We start from the raw sequence: 17,711 nt of genomic DNA, 5'->3' as shown, positions 1-17,711 counted from the left end.
CTTCGTTTCTCCCTACCCGGGAGAAGTTTAATCAGTCAAAAAAAAAGAAAAAACTGACTGATATATCTGAATAAGCTTCTTTTGAGGCAGGAGCCCGTCTCAAAAGCAGGCACAGGCTAAGTCACCCTTCCCGGAAGTCAGTTTTTTGCTTTCTTTCTATGAAAATAAAAACTGTTACATACTTAAAAACCATACGTTCCCCAGCTGAATAGTACCAACAATGTATTCAAAATGATACCCCCATTCACTTCCGTTCTTTACTGTAAGACGGTGCACTTAAGTACTAACTTCTGTCCGGTTGTGTCCGTATTCTATTGTGTCAAATCTACATTTTTTCAAGATGCGCTTTTTTGTTTTGTTACGGAGATAGGTCATTTCTAAAGAGAAATGACTCTAAGGCTCAAGTACAACGCTGACTCGAGTCCATTTATTTTTACATTTCCCCGCCAATCCCCTGCTCTGCCGCGAACGGCAAGAAAAGGGAATCTTATTAACCAACCGGAACGTTTCTTCCCAGTCTCAAAATTTCCACCCGAGTCAGTTTACACCACTGCACCTGTCCGTACAGAGGAGGCTAATGGCAGCTATCGGAACTTTAGGGCGAAAATCGAATTGATTTTCCGCCCTTCTTCCATAAAAAGATATACGATGTGCTTTCACAATAGAACCGTCCATGGCGATGGCTAGAGATAAGAGCGACGCCGTGGTTTTGCATCCATAGAGAAGAATGGCCTACGAAAGTTCACCATGTGAGGCTGCAGCCTTTCGCAGCTCTACGGGTTCGTCCTCGCGCGTGCGCGATGGTTGGTTTCCTACCTGGGAGCCCGTGCGTGGCGCGGGGCTGGCGCGGGGCGTGGCTTAGGCGCGGGGCGCCAGCGGCTGTTCCGCGGCCGAGTCGGCGCTCTCTCTCTCTGGCGGAGGGCGGGGAGGATGGAGTGAGGGGACGGCTGAGGCGGGACCTGTAGCAGCGGCGGACCGACCGTGGGTCATGGCCTCCTTGTGCCCGGCCAAGGGAGCGGGCGAAGGCGGCAGAGGCAACGATCCCAGCTCCGGGGAGGAAGACAGGGCGGCCGTTGTCGCCGCGGGGTTGGGAGAGTCTCCGGGCCCCGGTTCCGACTCGGGGAGCCGGTCGTCATCGCCGCCGCCGAGCCTGCCGGAGCAGTTCGAGAGGGCGGCGCAGCGCGTGCGGGCGCTGGTGGCGGCAGCCAGCAAAGAGCAGCTCCTCTACCTATACGCGCGATACAAGCAGGTGAGGCGGCTGCGCCGGGCTCCGCGGAGAGAGGACCCAGGAAGCGCCTGTCTGTGCTGGACTAGGTCAGGCAGCGTAGTCGCCTGGTCCCCACAGTATTCCCTTCTTCTGGGAAGCCTACCAGCAGGAAATGAGGGCAGCCTCCCCCTTCTGTTGTGCTACCCAGCAACTGGTAACTGCCTCTGAACATGGAAGCTCAACTTAGCCTTCTATCATGGTTAATGACTGTTGAGAGATTTCTCTGTGAATGGCTCTATTCAATAGACTGGCCTTGTGGAGCCAGACTTATCAAACTGTTACCTTGTTCAGGAATTTCATACAAGGGAGAGGGGACAGGGAAATTCCAGTCCTAATCTGCACGCCCTCTTATTTCTCTCACTGCAAGCTAATAAGCCATTCTAAAGTGCATGGCACTTTCTGGAGGGAGAAACGAACAGAAAAGATTGCAAGCTTCTTGGAGAAGGAACATAAGTTCCGTAAAAGGAGAGGAGAAAGATGGAGAGATGAGTAAACAGGAAGAATGTGCACTCAGTTCAAAAGCATGTTTCAAGGCTTGCTTAAGGGGCTGTTATAATCACCAGACACATCACATTCTAACCTCTCCCAGTTTGCATATTTCCCCAGCGTCCAGCTAAGCTGGCCTTAAGAAGATGTAAATTACTTACCTTTTACTTATTTAAAGGTGGCTGAAGGGAAGCCCTGCTGGTGGAAGCTACACTGGTGCAAAAGGGCAAAAAGAAGAAGAAAAGAGTGTGTCGGGGGTGGAGAGAGTTTAACATGGTGGAATGTGAAAAAGCCATGCTGACTGAGGTATACAGCCACATTCATGGCTGTATAATCAAGATAAATAACATAAATACTTACCTAAATGTTTTCCATTTTCTAGAGGTCATTTCAGAGTTTGATTTTAAAAGTGCTCTGTGAGTATGTGAGCAGGCCTGAGAAGAGTTGCTTAACTGGCTTCTAAAATGTTTTTTTCTAAGGGTTATGGTAATGAAGATGTGGTTTATTGGGATCTTGCAACCCTGAGCAGGTATTTACAGGTAGTAAATGTTCTAGGCCTTGCATTCATTGATGTGATGCCATCATTGATGTGATGCCATGACTAGAGAGCCAAATGAGTTCCACAGTGTTGGAGAGGTCACCTAGGGTGATCTTGTTGATGACACTCTCCATCTCATCATTCCATAGTGAGACTAGGGCCTTGATGGATACACTGGCCATGCCTAATGGAAAATCCCCCACAGTATTCAGGAATCGCTTGGATCACATCAGTTTCTGAGAATGGACCACCTTAACCAGTCCCTCATCTCTGCACTCGGAACCTGACACTGCCAAACTAACCTTGTCTATGGCAAGTATGTTATCTGATCCTTTCTAACCACCAAATTGGAACCAGAACATGTGGCAAAAACCAGATCAAGGGTATGGCGTGTTATGTGTGTTGGACTAATGATGCACTGAAATCATTAGTTCAGCTGTCCCCCTGCCACCAGAGAGGGGTCAAAACAAGTAGTAGAGCACATGATCTGCATGCTAATTCTTATAGTGGCCATTAAATCCTGAGCCAACCATGACAAGGCATCCTCAGCATGTATGGTGGTCTGCTAGCAAAATGTTGTTAGCATGTATGTTGGTCTTGTAGTCTGAGGGTACTCCAACACCACTCCCAATATCACCTCTGCAAGGTATAGCAATATGATCCTTGTTTCCTTTCTTTGGCTAAGCAGCAGGAACCGTCCCTCAAATTGGGTGCACTGGTTTTCTGGCAAGAGAGATCGTGTTTTTATGGATGAGGGCAACTCCCTCCCCCCACAACTCTGGGCTATGCCAGTGCAATCCAGAGTATCCAGGTAGACAAAGCTGGATCACCTTAGGGCTGTCCATCCTCCCAGGTCAGTAATGCACACTAGGTCAGTCCCTTTACCAAGATCAAATCATGGATAGTTTTATTGTAGAATTGGTATTCAGGAGGAGCAGCACCAGGTGAGGGGGCACATTGGCGTGGCCCCTCATGTTCTGAAAACTGAAGGATGATCTAGAACAGTGGTTCCTAGCCTTTATGAGTACAGGACCCCCTCTGTAACCTGAAAAGACTTTGGGACCCCCACATGCTAATTGGTGCTCCTCCTGCTGTTGCTACTCTGGCCAGCATCATGATTTGCATGCCGGTGGAGAAACAGAGGCAGGAGAGAGAGAGAAATCTCCCTAGCAGGAAATTAAAGCCCAATAATGTAATACATTAAAACACACAGTTCAAACAAGCCTATGGGCAAAATCAAAATAGGAGCAAACTTGGGCACTGGGGTGCGGGCAGGCAAGTATGAATGGGCAGAGAGAGAGAGAGAAGTAATGCAAAAGAAGGGGGCAGGGTTAGAGGGAGGAAAGGCAGGTTGTGGGTGGGGGAGAGGTTCAGTGAGTCAAAAGATGGCAGCAAGTAAGAGGTAGTGGCAGTGGCTGGAAGAGTGAAGAGGAGCAGTGTGGGAGGGAGGGCGCTTGGGACATGAGGGCAGGGGCAGCAGAAGGGAGGGAGAGAGGGCTGGAGTAAAGTGGGCTTCATGCCCGTTCTAGGTGTTTCCTTTTCTCTCTCTTGCTCCTTGGAGTGATCTGTAGTGGCAGCAAGGCCTCAAAACAAATGGACATGGCCCCACTCTCCTTCTTTCCTTCGCTCCCCCCTCACGCCTGTCCCCTTACACCAAAGGGAAAGTGTCCTGCAGTGGGGGAGGGAGAAGAGGGGAGTAGATGGTGAGTGCAAGGGTGGAATCCAACTCAACTGCCACCTCCTTTCTCTCTCTTCTTTTCTGAAGCAAAGGGATGAGGAACGACCTCCCCTTCTTTTCTCTCCCTTATCTCCCCCATCGCCTCTCCCTTCACCTTAGCCTGGTAAGAGCCTGAGAGAGGAGAGGAAAATGCATGGGATAGGAAGAGTGGCACTGCTGGTGCATGGCTCCTTCTGTGTTGTTTGCACTTCAGGAGTCTGGTGGGTTGTGGGAAGGGATCGCGAGGAGGCCAGAGGACCCCCCCCTCTCTCACACACACACACACGTACACACACACACACATTGGCTGCCATGCCTGCGCTCTCCTCCTCCTGCTACTACTGTTGTTGCCACTAGTCCATGCAGTGTGCAAAGGCTGGGGCTACCCTTCATCATTAGGGGATAAGGAGCTGGGTGCCCAGGAAGAGCAGTCTCCTTACGGGACTGGGTGAGGATCTGGGAATGAAAGTTGCTTGCACCTGCTCAGTTCATTTTAACTGGTGTGAAGACTTTTTTTAAAAAAAATCATAATTCCTCACTTGGCTCTTCATCCCCCTCCCCCCCGATGACTTCCTGACCTCCAGGTTGGGAACCACTGGTCTAGAAGACCTTTAAGATATCTACTGCCTCTTCTTATGCAGCCTGACCTTCTCCTAACACCATACTTCTCTCAGTTGAGAACCTTGGTAATTTACAAACTTTGGAGTGTCACATAGATGTTAAATGTACTTTTTTTTGTAGTGAACTCTGTAGTTGCTTGTGATAAGTAGGGGCCAGGAGCTTTGCAGGCCACAGATGCCACCACCCACTAGAAACATTAGTGAGCAGCTTCTGAGATAACAGGCATTGCACATCTAGTATCAAGCATATTATGCAGCCATAAGAGCGAGAAATGTAAAGACAGAAAAGAAAGCAAATATGCTCAGGAGGCAGCATTATGCCTAACACCACATTTGGTGCTTTTTTATTTTGTACTTCCCCAGAATTGCATACATTCAGCCCTGAGCATTTCTCAGTATTCACCACTTCCCGACAGAATATCAGCAGGCCTGGATTATCTACACATCTCTCTCACTCTGTAGAACCTTGAGCAAATGGATTTGTTTCTGTTGTTTATGTATTTATCTAGGGAAGCCTCTCTAGAAGAGGAACATTTTATGCAAAATCTTGGTGCTCCATAATAAAGCTATTTAAAAACAACTGTATATTTGAAACTTATTTTGATAACAGAATTCTTGGTTTTCAAAAAAACCTTGTGCTCCTTTACACAGTCAGTTTCCACAACCAAATTTGTAACTCCTCCTGCTCCCAAGTTCTCCCTGTGCACCTCCCTATGCGCTCGATTGTTGATTGGAGCATTTAATGCTTTTTAAGGCTAGAACATTTGAATTCATTGCTATGTGTTTAATTGCTGTAAACCGCCCAGAGAGCTTCGGCTATGGGGCGGTAAGTAAGTAAATAAATAAATGTGTAAAACAGCAGTGTAGGAACAATTCTAGTACTATCTTACAGGTTCCTGTGATTAAACATTTTATCTTGTGTTTGTGATTTTTCTAGCCTTTTGTGTGGTCAGCTGGAGGAAAGTTATATAGGCTGCACAGACATGCTCCATGATTGGCTTATCTTTCTATTTTCCTCTGATTTTTGTTATAGTTGACAATCAACCTGAAAGGTCCATTAACTAAAACAACTTACCTTCTTGTTTGCGAGGAGTTATGAATGAGTATAAATGGAACCTTGGGGTTTAGAGGCAATATCCTGCTTACTAACTGCTTGGGGAGAAGCCAAACCATCCATCGCTATCATTCCCAGGTCTGAGCTTCCGGAGACATCTAGTTGGAGACAGTGATGGCCTAAATGAGTTTTGGTTTGGTCCTGCAAAGCAAGTTTTATATTCTTAGGGCTCAATGCAACTCGTATTTACACCAGGCTGAGGGGAATTGGATATGGTGGACCCCCAGCTGAGTGGGCAGGGTCCCGGCTCTGTCAGGCTCCGCTGGCAGAAGCCGCTCCACCACAGCAGAGCTGGGACCCTGCTGGCTCAGCCAGGAGTTGGCGAGGGAAGCCCAGCCTGGCAGAAGGGGTGCCAAACGGAAGCTGGTAGAAGGCTCGAAAAGGAGCATTCCAGGGGTGTGTTGGAGGAGGGACTATGGGGGGGGCGTATGCGACATCTAACTTCTGTTCTGAGCACTCCAGTGGGTCCTGATCCAGGCCAAAGTTAAGCCAAGAAAAAGGTCGGTCTAAGGAAATAATTCTAATGAAAGTCAATGAGGAGCTCTTATTTGCCAGTAAGGGTATTTGTGAGAGCCGGCTTTTTCTTTCTCATTTGTGCACGTAGCTTTCAGTGGAGCCAACGTTCTGCCGGCCCGCCGGCTCCCAATTGGGAAATGGATGCCGCTAAGCTTCCCACTGACTCCTCTTCTGCCAACTTCCCATGAGTTAGATTGCTCTGCCCAAAGCACTTCTTCAGTTCTTGGGATAAAATTAGAAACTAAAGTCAAGCTATTTTGTTAGGCAGTCCATAAAGACATATATCAAAATAACTCATTTTTCTTTTATCACTCACTTCAGCATTTTCCCCCTTCCCATCTTTTTCTCTAGGTCAAATGTGGTAGCTGCAACACTCCCAAACCTGGATTTTTTGACTTTGAGGGAAAGCAGAAGTGGTAAGTAGAAATGCATAATGATTTCTGTATACTTTTTCCAAATCTCTTTTAGAACAGGGGTTCCCAGACTGTCATTCATGGACCACCAGTGGTCCGCAAGCTTTTTTCAGTTGGTCCCCAACATATTTCTATTAAATATTCATACTGATTTTTAACTGTTTCTTATTGCTTCAGTTCTTATATTTTATTGTATTACAATTTGAATTCAATGGAATGCATATTGTAATACAATGAAATACACGATAAGAAATGAAAGAAGCAATAAAAATGCAATTAAAAATAACGAAGCGTCTCGCACAGCACTTTGTAATTGCTACAATAGGCAGAAGAATCATTAAGTGGTCTGCTGACACCTTCAGCAATTTTCAAATGGTCTGTGGGGGGAAAGTTTGGAAACCACTGCCTTAGAGAATTTTCTGTAGAGGATGCTGAAATTACTCTGCATTCAATTTATTTTGTGTTAATTAGCAAACATTTATATTTTTAGCTCCCCTCCTTATTTCTCATTTTTTAAAAGTTTGTACAATATAGTGGTCATATCAGTGCTCCGCTATGGGATCCGTTCTTGTTTACACCTACAGTCCCTAAAAGACAGGTGTGCCCTTGTGAATGTGACAGTCTCTTTTTTAAATTGCAGAGCATGTGTGAGTGAGAGAGTGTGTGTGTCACAAACCCAAAGTTAAGGGTTGTGCAGCTGTCTTGCTCAAAAAGGCTTGAGAGCTTCCCTGACCTGTCACCTGTAGAGCACCACCAACTTTTGGGGGCTTTTACAGAAGCCTGTTTGAACTGTGATTAGTGTTCAGGACAATGACGAAATAGATGAAATCTTGAGGGGCAGCTTAAAAGTCACAAACCGTGCATGTGCAGAAACTTGTTTTCCATTCTAATTGTAACACATCTGAACACTTACTTACAGCCTGGGCAGCTTAATATTCCAAACCTGGTAATTACAAATGTTGGCGGCATTGCTAACTACAGATATATACATATATATATATATATATACACACACACTATATTTAAAAGCTCACATCTATAGCTGCTATATGTATTAATTTTTAAATTTTATTTAAAACAATTTTAAATGGGGTAAAAGCCAAGAAAAATGTTACATTTCTTGAATGTCATTCACTTATTTTTTTTTGCACTATAAATAATTGTATTGCAAAGACAACTATAGTTATTTATAAATAATTACAATAGTTCAGAACTATTTTGTTGCATAGAAGCAGGAACATTTTTAATTAGCATGTCTGTCTTGGTTCCAGTTGTTGTTGTTATGTGCCTTCAAGTCGACCACGACTCATGGCGACCCTATGAATCAGTGACCTCCAAGAGCATCTGTCATGAACTACCCTGTTTTATTACATGTCACCTTGATCAATATTTGACCAGTTAGCTGATGAAACTTTTTTTCTAGTCAAATTACCAGCCATATACTGGCATCTAAATCAGGTATAGGTTCCTTAGTGAAATACTCAGATGACTGCATCACCTGTTATCTGTTATCTAACTGTAGTGAGAAGATGCGCTCACTATGGATCTTTTTTTCTTTTCTCTTTTGAAACCCCCCAAAGTAGTAACTTCAGCAGCTCCCTTCTGTGGAACCACCAAACCTCTTTCTAACATTCCTTGCGTTCAAAGAGTAGATTAGAAGGCTGACAGGAGAACACCTAGGAAACTGCCTCCAGAGGCTCTTTTTCTGTTCAGACAGCTCTTGCATAAAACCTCCATAAAATGGGGGCGTCTTAGAAGGCAGCTTATGGTTCATTGGTAGGTGGGCTGAGCTGCTGATAGGAATTGCTTCAAAATAATTGTGATGTTCCATGCTTCTGACTCATATCCTACATCACCAGAAAATAGACATTTGGTGAAAGTGCACAACTATTCAAATGCAAGTAGAAAAGTGGTGATGCTAACTATGTACATGCATAAATTAATTATGGATAAATCAAGTATATAAGCCTGAAGAGGGTATTAAATTGAAGGTGGGAAATTTGGAGGTAGATACATGAACTTCTACAGAGTAATGGATCTTGTTCCCTTCCATCTGTGTTCCAGGGAAGCTTGGAAAGCATTGGGTGATACAAGTCCAGAGCAGGCAATGCGAGAGTATGTTGCTATTGTGAAGAAATTGGACTCCACTTGGAATCCACAGGTAGGCTGAATAAATTATCTGAATTATTCATTATGTAGATGAATAGGCCATACAGGGCTATGTAGTGCCTCAGGCCTGTAGACATTGTAGATTTTAGTTGGAGCCAAAGGAAATGTGGGTTTTGCAGCAAATGTAACTAAATCCTTCTGATATTCAAAGTAAGTAGTTTTCTTGTAGGTAACATTTGTCTGTTGTTTAGTCAACAGTGATGTTTTTCAATACCACAAGTGTGCACAACTTGAGACTTGCCAACCTATCAGCCATGCAGGCTTACCAGAAACTCTATATACTACTTGTTGCTGCTGCCTGTCTAGGACTGAACAAACAAGAGAAGCTGTCCTGTAGCGGGAAGGCTGCTGTTCATGGCTGTTGGGCCTCTTGGTAGATCACAACTTGCGTAGCTCGGAAGTTATGTAGTTAGGAAGTATAGCTTTGAAGAATTGCTTGGTAACCTCAGATTTGTTTAGCATTTAGGAGCAAAACGTTTTCCTTCATAAGACTTCCAGATTAAAGATTCTTTTGAAAATTTGTAAGTAACAATTTATGTCTGTTCTGTTTGTGTGTGTGTGAGAGAGAGATCATGTATTGCTATATATAATTTTATTATAAGCAATCTTACTCCTAATTCATATAACTTCTTTTCTGTATTCACTGGAACTTTCACTGTATAGCTGCCATTTTTTCTTCTGTGTAATGCTGATATTGAAAGCTGAACATATATGCAGAGGGGTTTTGAAATTAAGTCAAGTTTCAGGTTGTCCACTCCTATTCTCTTTATGGCTATGACAGTAGTACTGTGACTCCTTCTTCAGTCTCAGAAGTCTAAGTGGGTGCTTAGTTGACTTTTCCTGAGCAAGCCTTTTCATTCCCCAGCTGCAATATGAATATATTGTCCTACCTTGCACAATTTTGTAAGGATTATAGAGGTAATAGTAGCATTGTGTGAGCACCAAAGTGCTTGCTGAGATAATTTGTGCTCAAGCATCTTCTGTTATATGTTTTGGAGAGGAGTTTGTATATTTGCTATATGTTTGGGCACCTGTCAAGATATCATCATCAAATTTAGCATGATGCTTCCTAAGATCAAGATTCAGGTTTTCATCTGTGTTTGGCCATTTTCAATCAAGAAGGACTGAACATTTCAAAACTGCTCTGATTTTAATATCTGATTTAAAAAGTGCACTGATTTGTTTGGTTTCTTAGATTTCCTGACCAACGCCAGGTACCAGCCTGCTAGTTCTGAATACTCAGAAATCCTTAAAGTGGTGTTCTGAACTTTGCACTTGAACACTTAAGATTCCCCAAAATGATACCTCCTCACCTTCTGATTTGATAGGGCCTGCTCAATTCTTCTTCTTGTAATTTGAGCAGGTATGCTTAATTTTAGAGCAAAGCACTTTGCATAGCAATGGATGGGCATCTGAAGCAAGTGGCTTGACTTAGTAATAGTAAACGTCTTAATATGCAGTCCTCAGACGTTAAGATGGATTTAACATCCTAAGGCTTGAGAAGGTATTTGCTGTTGTGCTAGCCAGTTGTTTCCGTCTAACAATTATTGTAACTGCAAATTAAATCATTTAAAAGCTATTTTTTATATCCTGAAGCTTATACTGCAATTCTTTGATTTCAAATTAAATGGGAGTTAAGAGAAAGTTGGTAAGCCACAATTTTTCTCCCTTGGTGACTTCTCATTCTGAAGTCATCGCAATTTTAAGTTGCATCTTAGTTAACACTTGGGCCACAAGAGGGAGCTCTGATTCTAGTAGTGAACAAAAGCTCATATATCATATTATTGCCATTCTTTCATAGCAATTTTTCACTTCAAATTTTAATTTAGAATTTTCTGAGTACACTAGTAAGTGAAGTGTTACTTCCTTGTGCATTTAAATCTTCTGCTAATTCAAGGTGTTAAAGGTGTCTTTGGCCAAATAAAAAGATGAAATGGAAAAACCAGTCACTTCATCTTGTTCATCTTTCTGTTAAGAGTATAATTGCTGAATCAGGCCAATGGCCCATCTAGTCCAGCATCCTGTTCTCACAGTGGCCAACCAGATGCCCCTTATGGGAAGCCTACAAGTAGGCCGGAGCACAAAAACCAGCCAGATTCTGGGAATTCATAGGCAGTGCAGGAAGATGGTGACCACTTCCACTTTATGCCCAGCTCTGATGTATAGAAAGACGTTCCTTCAGTATATTGGTATTCCGTTCATGCTCTGATTTGTCGTTTCTAGAGACATCTGTGTGGCCACTGAGCAACAGAAGATTAACTTAGATGGATCTTTTTGTCTGATCCCAGGAAGGTTATTCTTTTATATCACCTCTCTAGAATTTACACTCTTTATAGTTTAGTTTTATATTTATTACATTTGTATATCCACCCATATGATTTAGTTTTTTGGGTGGTTTTACCTTCATTGGTTCTTGTTGTAGTTACACCCATTTGCTCAGTTTCTCTGAATCTTGTACAGAGAAAGTATGTACTTAGATAATTGCTACTTTCTATTTGATCTGTCAATAGTTTTCTGTTTTCTTGGGAAACTGAATAAAAAGGGGCTCTAGTGTCAGGGAACCAGGGTGTGACCTTGAGTTTTCAGCTGGTGGTGATGAGGGGAGCACAGAGAATAGCCACTGTGCTTGTAGAAGCAAGCTTGAAAGAAAATAAAGTGATAAAAGCTCACCTGCTTCAGGTTCAAAACAGGCCTTGCACGTAGTTACTATTTTTTCTTCTTTTCTGTAGAATAGCCTCTAGAGGGCAGTGTGTCATCAAGTGCCTAACCAGTCACTGCAGACAACTAAAGCAAAATGTCAGTTACTGTTGAAATGTTTGAATTTTGACAAATTTAATAATTCACTAGGACTTCAGTTGTGATATTGAATAAATAATTCTGAATAAAAACAGTTTCTAACCTATAAACATGACTTTCCTTGCAGATAACACTGTGCTGCATTTATGGCAATATAACAGCAAGAAATAGAATGGATTGTGTTAATTTAGTTAAGTGTCTTGCAAAGCCTCCCAACCGAATTCAGAGGTCGAAGGTGTGTTTATAGCTTTAGGATGGGGAAGGTCTCCGTGGAAGAGCAGCTGCCTTGCATGCAGGAGGTCCCAGGCTCACTCCCCGGCATCTCCAGGTAGGGCTGGGAGAGACTCCCTGCGTGAAACCCAGTGCCAGCCAGTGCAGACCATGCTGAGCTAGATGGACTAATGGTCTGACTCTGCCCAAGGCAGCTTCCTCGGCTCCTGTGCTGCTTTGGAAAGCCTTCAATGCAAGATCAGTTGCACAAACTTTGATGCCAACATGGAGTTGGCTGGTCTTTTCCCTTATAAAGAAACCATTTTACTGGGCCCTGTCCATTACAAAATAAACTTTAAAAATGCATAATCTAAACCTATAATCACACCCTAATTTTAACAAACTGAAATGTATGGTTTATGATCCAGTCTTGTTTCCCAAAATACTAGCTTTTGGTTTGTATCCAATGCTAAGAGTAGACCATTGAAATTAATGAACATGACTAATGTAGGCCCATTAATTACAATGAGTGTACTCTTGAATAAAACTTAGTTGAATATAACCCTTTGTCTTTAAAATATTCCTAGAGTTTAAAAGTGCATGTTAGATATATTTTTAGCAAGCTCATCTTTTCAGTGTAAAATGGGAGAACTTGAGAGAAATACAGTGTCTCAGAATTGAAAATTAACATTAGACAGAAAGTATTTTCTGGCTGGAAGAAATAAGGTGAATGCAGTGTATTAACAAAACTGTGGCTTGCAAGCAAAACCAGACTCCACATGTCTCTTTAGTTTGGTCACACAAACAGATGCCACCTTGTTAATCTGTCCAGTGAGTCATCATCTGCAGCCAGAAGCGATAGAGGTTTGGTCAGGATTACCAGAGGTTGGGAGGAGAACAAAGGAAAATATGTTGGGTCATGGCCTAATTTAATATATGGCTTCTTTTATATCCTTCCTTGTATCTTTATTTTGCTAACACAAGAATGACTCCATTAATGGTATATCATTTGCAAAGAAAGGGAACTTTTTCACATTCTACTCCCAGTGATTCCATTGTGTGCATGATTTTTATATAAAAGGTTGTTCATAATATTTAAAATAAAGAAAAGTTTGTGTAAAATTGTATTCTGTTAATGTTGGTGTCTGGCTCAGATATGCTTTTAAAAATTGAATTTTATAATCTTCATGTACATTTCAATTTTCTGATGCTTTTTTGTCTTTAAAAATAACTGGCCAATTTCATACCTAACTATGTACATTCTTCTGTGCTGGTGCTTGTATTTAAAATTTGCTGTGCTTAAACTAGTTTGAAAACCCACCTATAATGTTTCTACACTGTTAAATTTTATTGTTGTTGTTATGTGCCTTCAAGTTGATTACAACTTATGGTGACCCTATGAATCAGTGACCTCCAACAGAATCTGTCATGAACCATCCTGTTCAGATCTTAAATACTTTCTAGTTGTTTTTATTATTTTAAAGCTTTTCTATATTAAATATGTGGAACAACAACATGCCAGAAACTTAAAATGTACTAGTGGCAAGTCCCCTATGACCACAGTTTTGGCCATCTTGCAACATATATGGAAGATCTGCTTTTGTATCTTTTGTATTAATTGCTATGTTAAGTGAGGATGAGAGAGATGATTCAGAACCAGCTTGTAATAGAAAATAGTTGACAAAATGTCCTAAATATGATTGTATAATTAACACTGTAGTATAAATACAGGTCAGGCTTCATTCTTCTGGATTCTGAGATATATTTGGTGCTCATGAATATTTAAAGACACACCCAAAAGGTCTTTTCCCTACTGTTTGGTGTAGTGATCCATTTTGTTGAACCACATCAAGATAATGTGCCATTGTATGTTACACAGCTGATGGTATTTGCCTGTGTCCTGGCTAGGCCACAGGGAATTGCAGCGGATGTACTTAATAGGGAAATCATGTTAGAACCTCTATCGCTGGTAATACTGGAGAGAAAGGGGTTTGAGAGGCTATTGCCTATACCTTTACTATTCACATGGGAGAAACCAAGGTAGATGCATAGTGGAGGAGGGTAGGTTCTTAATCGCTGAAGGCTGGAATGATATAGAAGCTTTTTGAAGCTACGAGTTCTTAGGGTGCAAATCCCTATCCTTATTATAAAACAACCTGGTAATAGGCATCAGTCCAAAGGAGACGGAGAGACTTATGTAGTCACAGCCAGCTCCTGCTCTTCCCAAGTAGACCCTTCTGATTGGTACTAGAGCTGTCCGACAGCCAAACAGGCACTCCTTCAGCAACTCTGGACTTCTGATTGGGATGGCTGCCATCTTTGCTCCTTAGGCCCAGGGGGTGATGGGGGAGAATTGGGGGGCAGGACTTGGGATGGAGTGGGAGGAGTTCCTGGGGAGGCAGGGGAGGCATCTCTGAGATGGGCCTGACAGCTAGTAGTGGTTTAAATATAAAGGATTACTCTTTTATAAGGTATATCTTTCATGCCAATGGCATAACATTGAATTAAGGTTGATAAGTGAATGGAATTTTAAATGTAAGAAGTTATCAGAATGGTTTCTACCTTGGCAGTGTATAAATAAGCACCTAGCAAATACACTTTTAAACTAGTGTTCTGTGCTGGAGGTATCAATTGCCCTGTGAGTAGTTCTCATTCTGTTGAGTAAAATTGTCATGTGCACAGTGTGCCACTTTAGCAGGATTCTTTCTTTCCCTCCACTCAACAGGTTATCTAATTTGACAAATGACAGGCATTTCTCCCTCTACTGCTGTCACAATTTGCCCAGAAGTACCCATAAACACCAGTAGCGTCACTATTTCTAGTTCCTTTTGAGCCTAAACTCAAGCTATAGGCTCCATTTATCAAGAAAAGAATGACATGTCTTTATGCAATTAATGTAAGTAAAACTACACATGGAGGCTGATTTATATATTTATTTATTTTTGCATGGGTTTATGTTAGTTCTTTGATTTTATGTCTCTTTAAATTTATGGACTCTTAACTTTTATTTATGACAGGGCAGTCATCTTTATTCTAGCAGCTGATTGAAATAAATTACTGCCAAACCAGCTCCTGCAGTTTAAATTGACATGATGTAATAATAAAACAAAAATACTAATTAAGAATTAATGAAAAGATTTGCACAGAATGGGGCGTCTCCTGGACGTTCTTCCTTTCTTCCTGTTAGCTACCAGTTTGCATGATTTCATCTTAAATTTATTTTGGCCTTTAGAGAGCAATCCTGACCAATTGGGAAGGGCAGCTGAGTTGCTGTTGGATGCTTCCAGCCTCTCCCTCTGTGGGAGAAGGCCTCACCAGTGCCGTGGTGGGCAGCTCTGCTGCCATTGCTGTACACTGGGCAGTGTTCCATGGGTGGGGAGCCTGAAGATGGGGCATTTCAGAGATGGCTGAACAGGTAGCAGGGAATCTAGAAAATCTCCCCTCTCCCACCTTCTGTTCTGCCTATTGTGAGTTGGCATGGCTTAGGACGTGGCAGTTTCTTTGCCACCGAATCCCTGCCATCACCTTAGGATTGCTCTGCCTGAGAATTTGCTGAAAGCTTCCTATTATATTACAAGAGACTCAGGCTTTAAAATGTACAAAAATCCATTCCAAGCTAGTTCTAACCCATGTTCTGATCTTGCTTGAAACTCATGCTCTCGTTCAGAAAGCCTGCTTCATTTTCTCTTGTCACATTTGAGTTGACATTTTTGAGAAAAGCTTCTCTTATGTGGTTGATATACTCTGCACCACCCATCCTGCTGGCAGTTTTTTGGTTGTGTGAAATGGGTTCAGCCTCTTGCCACAAACTGGAGAAAGTACTCTTGCTCTACTGTAGATAATTGACTCTCTGTGAATGCTTGCATTCTTTCTATTGCAATAAGCTGTATAATGTATATGGCAGTAAACAGATACTCTGCACCACCATGGACAAACTGGTAAAGCCCCACTCATTGCGTCCCCATCCAGAAATAAAGCCAGCTTAAGTAAGCCCTTAGAATCTATATTCTGGGTATAAATGACAGTGCTTCAAGTTCTTGTATAATAGACCAGGAAAAATGCATGCTGGTCATTTCCTTCAAGGAAATATAATGAAATTTTTGTTTGTCTTAAGGTTATTCAGTAATGTTCCCATAAAAAACACCAAATGCATAATTCCCACATGAGATTGAAATGCAGTTAGTAATTGCTACATTGCAACTATTCAATCATATGAGTGAAAAGCATACCATCAATCTTCTTAGTTGTAGTTTGTACAGAGGTAGTGGTCCTGAGTTCTAGCACATTTCTATATGAAGAGCAATCCTGTGCTCTACTTCTTGAGGTCTAGTTGAATGTTTTGAATTTTGGCTGTTCGTTATTTAAAATGTGTTTTTTTTCCTTCAGAACAACTTGCCATCCTGATTTTTTTGGTTTTGGTTTTGACTGGTTTTGTTAACCAAGTGTTGGGCTCAGTATGATATAAATGCTGCCATGCCAATATCCATAACCTGTTTTCCCACTATGAAGGAATCTTCAGAGCCTGTGTGGTGTAGTGGATAGCATCTCTCACTAAGACTGGGGACACCTGGGTTCAAATTCCCAGTTGGCAATAGAGCTCACTCAGTGACCTTGCTCAGCCTGACTTAGCTTGCAGGGTTGTTGTGGGGATAAAGTGTGCATACACCATGTATATTGCAAAATAAAAATGAAATATTGTGATTGTAGGAAGATAAGGTCCAAAAAAGGGCCTGAAACTAAAGGGCTTACTAGGGCTTAACACACAAGGAGGGAAAACAGGATTTTAAAAACCGCTTAACATTCTTTTGGGGAGCCCCTCACAGAACTGCACTTTTCAGAGTGGTTTAATAATCCATCCCTCTTCCCAGGGAACTCTGGGATTTGTCGTTCTGTGATGGGAGTAGGAGTCTCCTAACTGTTCTTAGCACCCTTAATAAACTACAGTTCCCAGGATTCTTTGGGGAAAGCCATGACTGTTTAAAGTGATATGATACTGCTTTAAATGTGTAGTGCAGATGGGACCAATAATACGAGGGAGGCAAGTGTGAGAGTACACACTCACACACACACACACAAGATTCTGGTTTCAAATTTTCAAATAGAAATGATTATCAGAATTTTAGTTAGAGCCGCTGTAATGAAATTGTAGCACATTGCATGGCTTAAATAGTTGAAAGGACAGTTTGCTGAAAATGTGTGACTCTTCATCAATATTTTGAAATCATTCCAAGTACCAATTCTTTCCCACTCACTTGGTGTGGCTGTTTGTTGGGGCCACGGAGTACTGTAGAGAACAGAATATTAAAATGAGATGTTTCTGACAGATTCTGTGACTGAGGTATAATATCCTTTCTTAAGAGGCAGATTCACGGAAGCGCCTCTGAACATACTTATTTTTATCTTGTTTAGATGTAAACTGACCTCTCATTGTATAAAAAGTGTAAAGTACTCTAAGATATATGTACTTTTTAATGAAGGAGGAGGATTTTATGGAAAAGACAACACTGTCTGGATATTATAACAAGCAACACTTTTAGGCATTCATAATATGATAGTGTGAAATACAGCAGTTTTATCCACAGGTGTGGAAAGCACCTTTGGAATGGCACTTGACATACTCTCATTTCATGCCTCATTAGCTATCCTGTTTAAAGAAACACCCTTTATTGTGTCCATATTCTTCTAATAAAGACAGATGTGCATCCTCTTATTTTGGAGCAATTGTGGAACACCTAATTTTAAAGGTGGAGTGGCCTCTCTATCTTCCTTTTCCTGGGGTTGGTGTAGCTAGTAAAAGAGAGGTGGCAGCAATTACGGTGCACACAATTAACTAATTTCAGATCTCCACCCTGGTGTGTAATTGAG

The 17,711-nt window shown here is 42.0% G+C and overlaps 1 protein-coding gene across 4 annotated transcripts in view; it reads left to right on the top strand.

Moving 5' to 3' along the window:
* The first annotated feature begins 842 nt into the window (after positions 1-842).
* The window catches only part of ACBD6 (acyl-CoA binding domain containing 6), a 197,118-nt gene continuing 180,249 nt past the window's right edge, over positions 843-17,711 (top strand). For 2 of the 4 annotated variants that reach the window (XM_061634255.1, XM_061634256.1), the window contains exons 1-3: positions 844-1,249; positions 6,610-6,674; positions 8,736-8,832. In XM_061634255.1, the coding sequence (XP_061490239.1) occupies positions 989-1,249; positions 6,610-6,674; positions 8,736-8,832 (423 nt within the window). In that variant the 5' untranslated portion in view covers positions 844-988. Of the gene's footprint in view, positions 1,250-6,609; positions 6,675-8,735; positions 8,833-17,711 lie in introns of all 4 variants that reach the window. The other 2 variants (XM_061634254.1, XM_061634253.1) reach the window with 2 other exon arrangements.

This window comes from Rhineura floridana, chromosome 6, assembly GCF_030035675.1.
Source record: "Rhineura floridana isolate rRhiFlo1 chromosome 6, rRhiFlo1.hap2, whole genome shotgun sequence".
Taxonomy (NCBI): Eukaryota; Metazoa; Chordata; class Lepidosauria; order Squamata; family Rhineuridae; genus Rhineura; species Rhineura floridana.
Note: the sequence above shows the minus strand (reverse complement) of the source record. Positions and strands in the feature narration are given on the sequence as shown.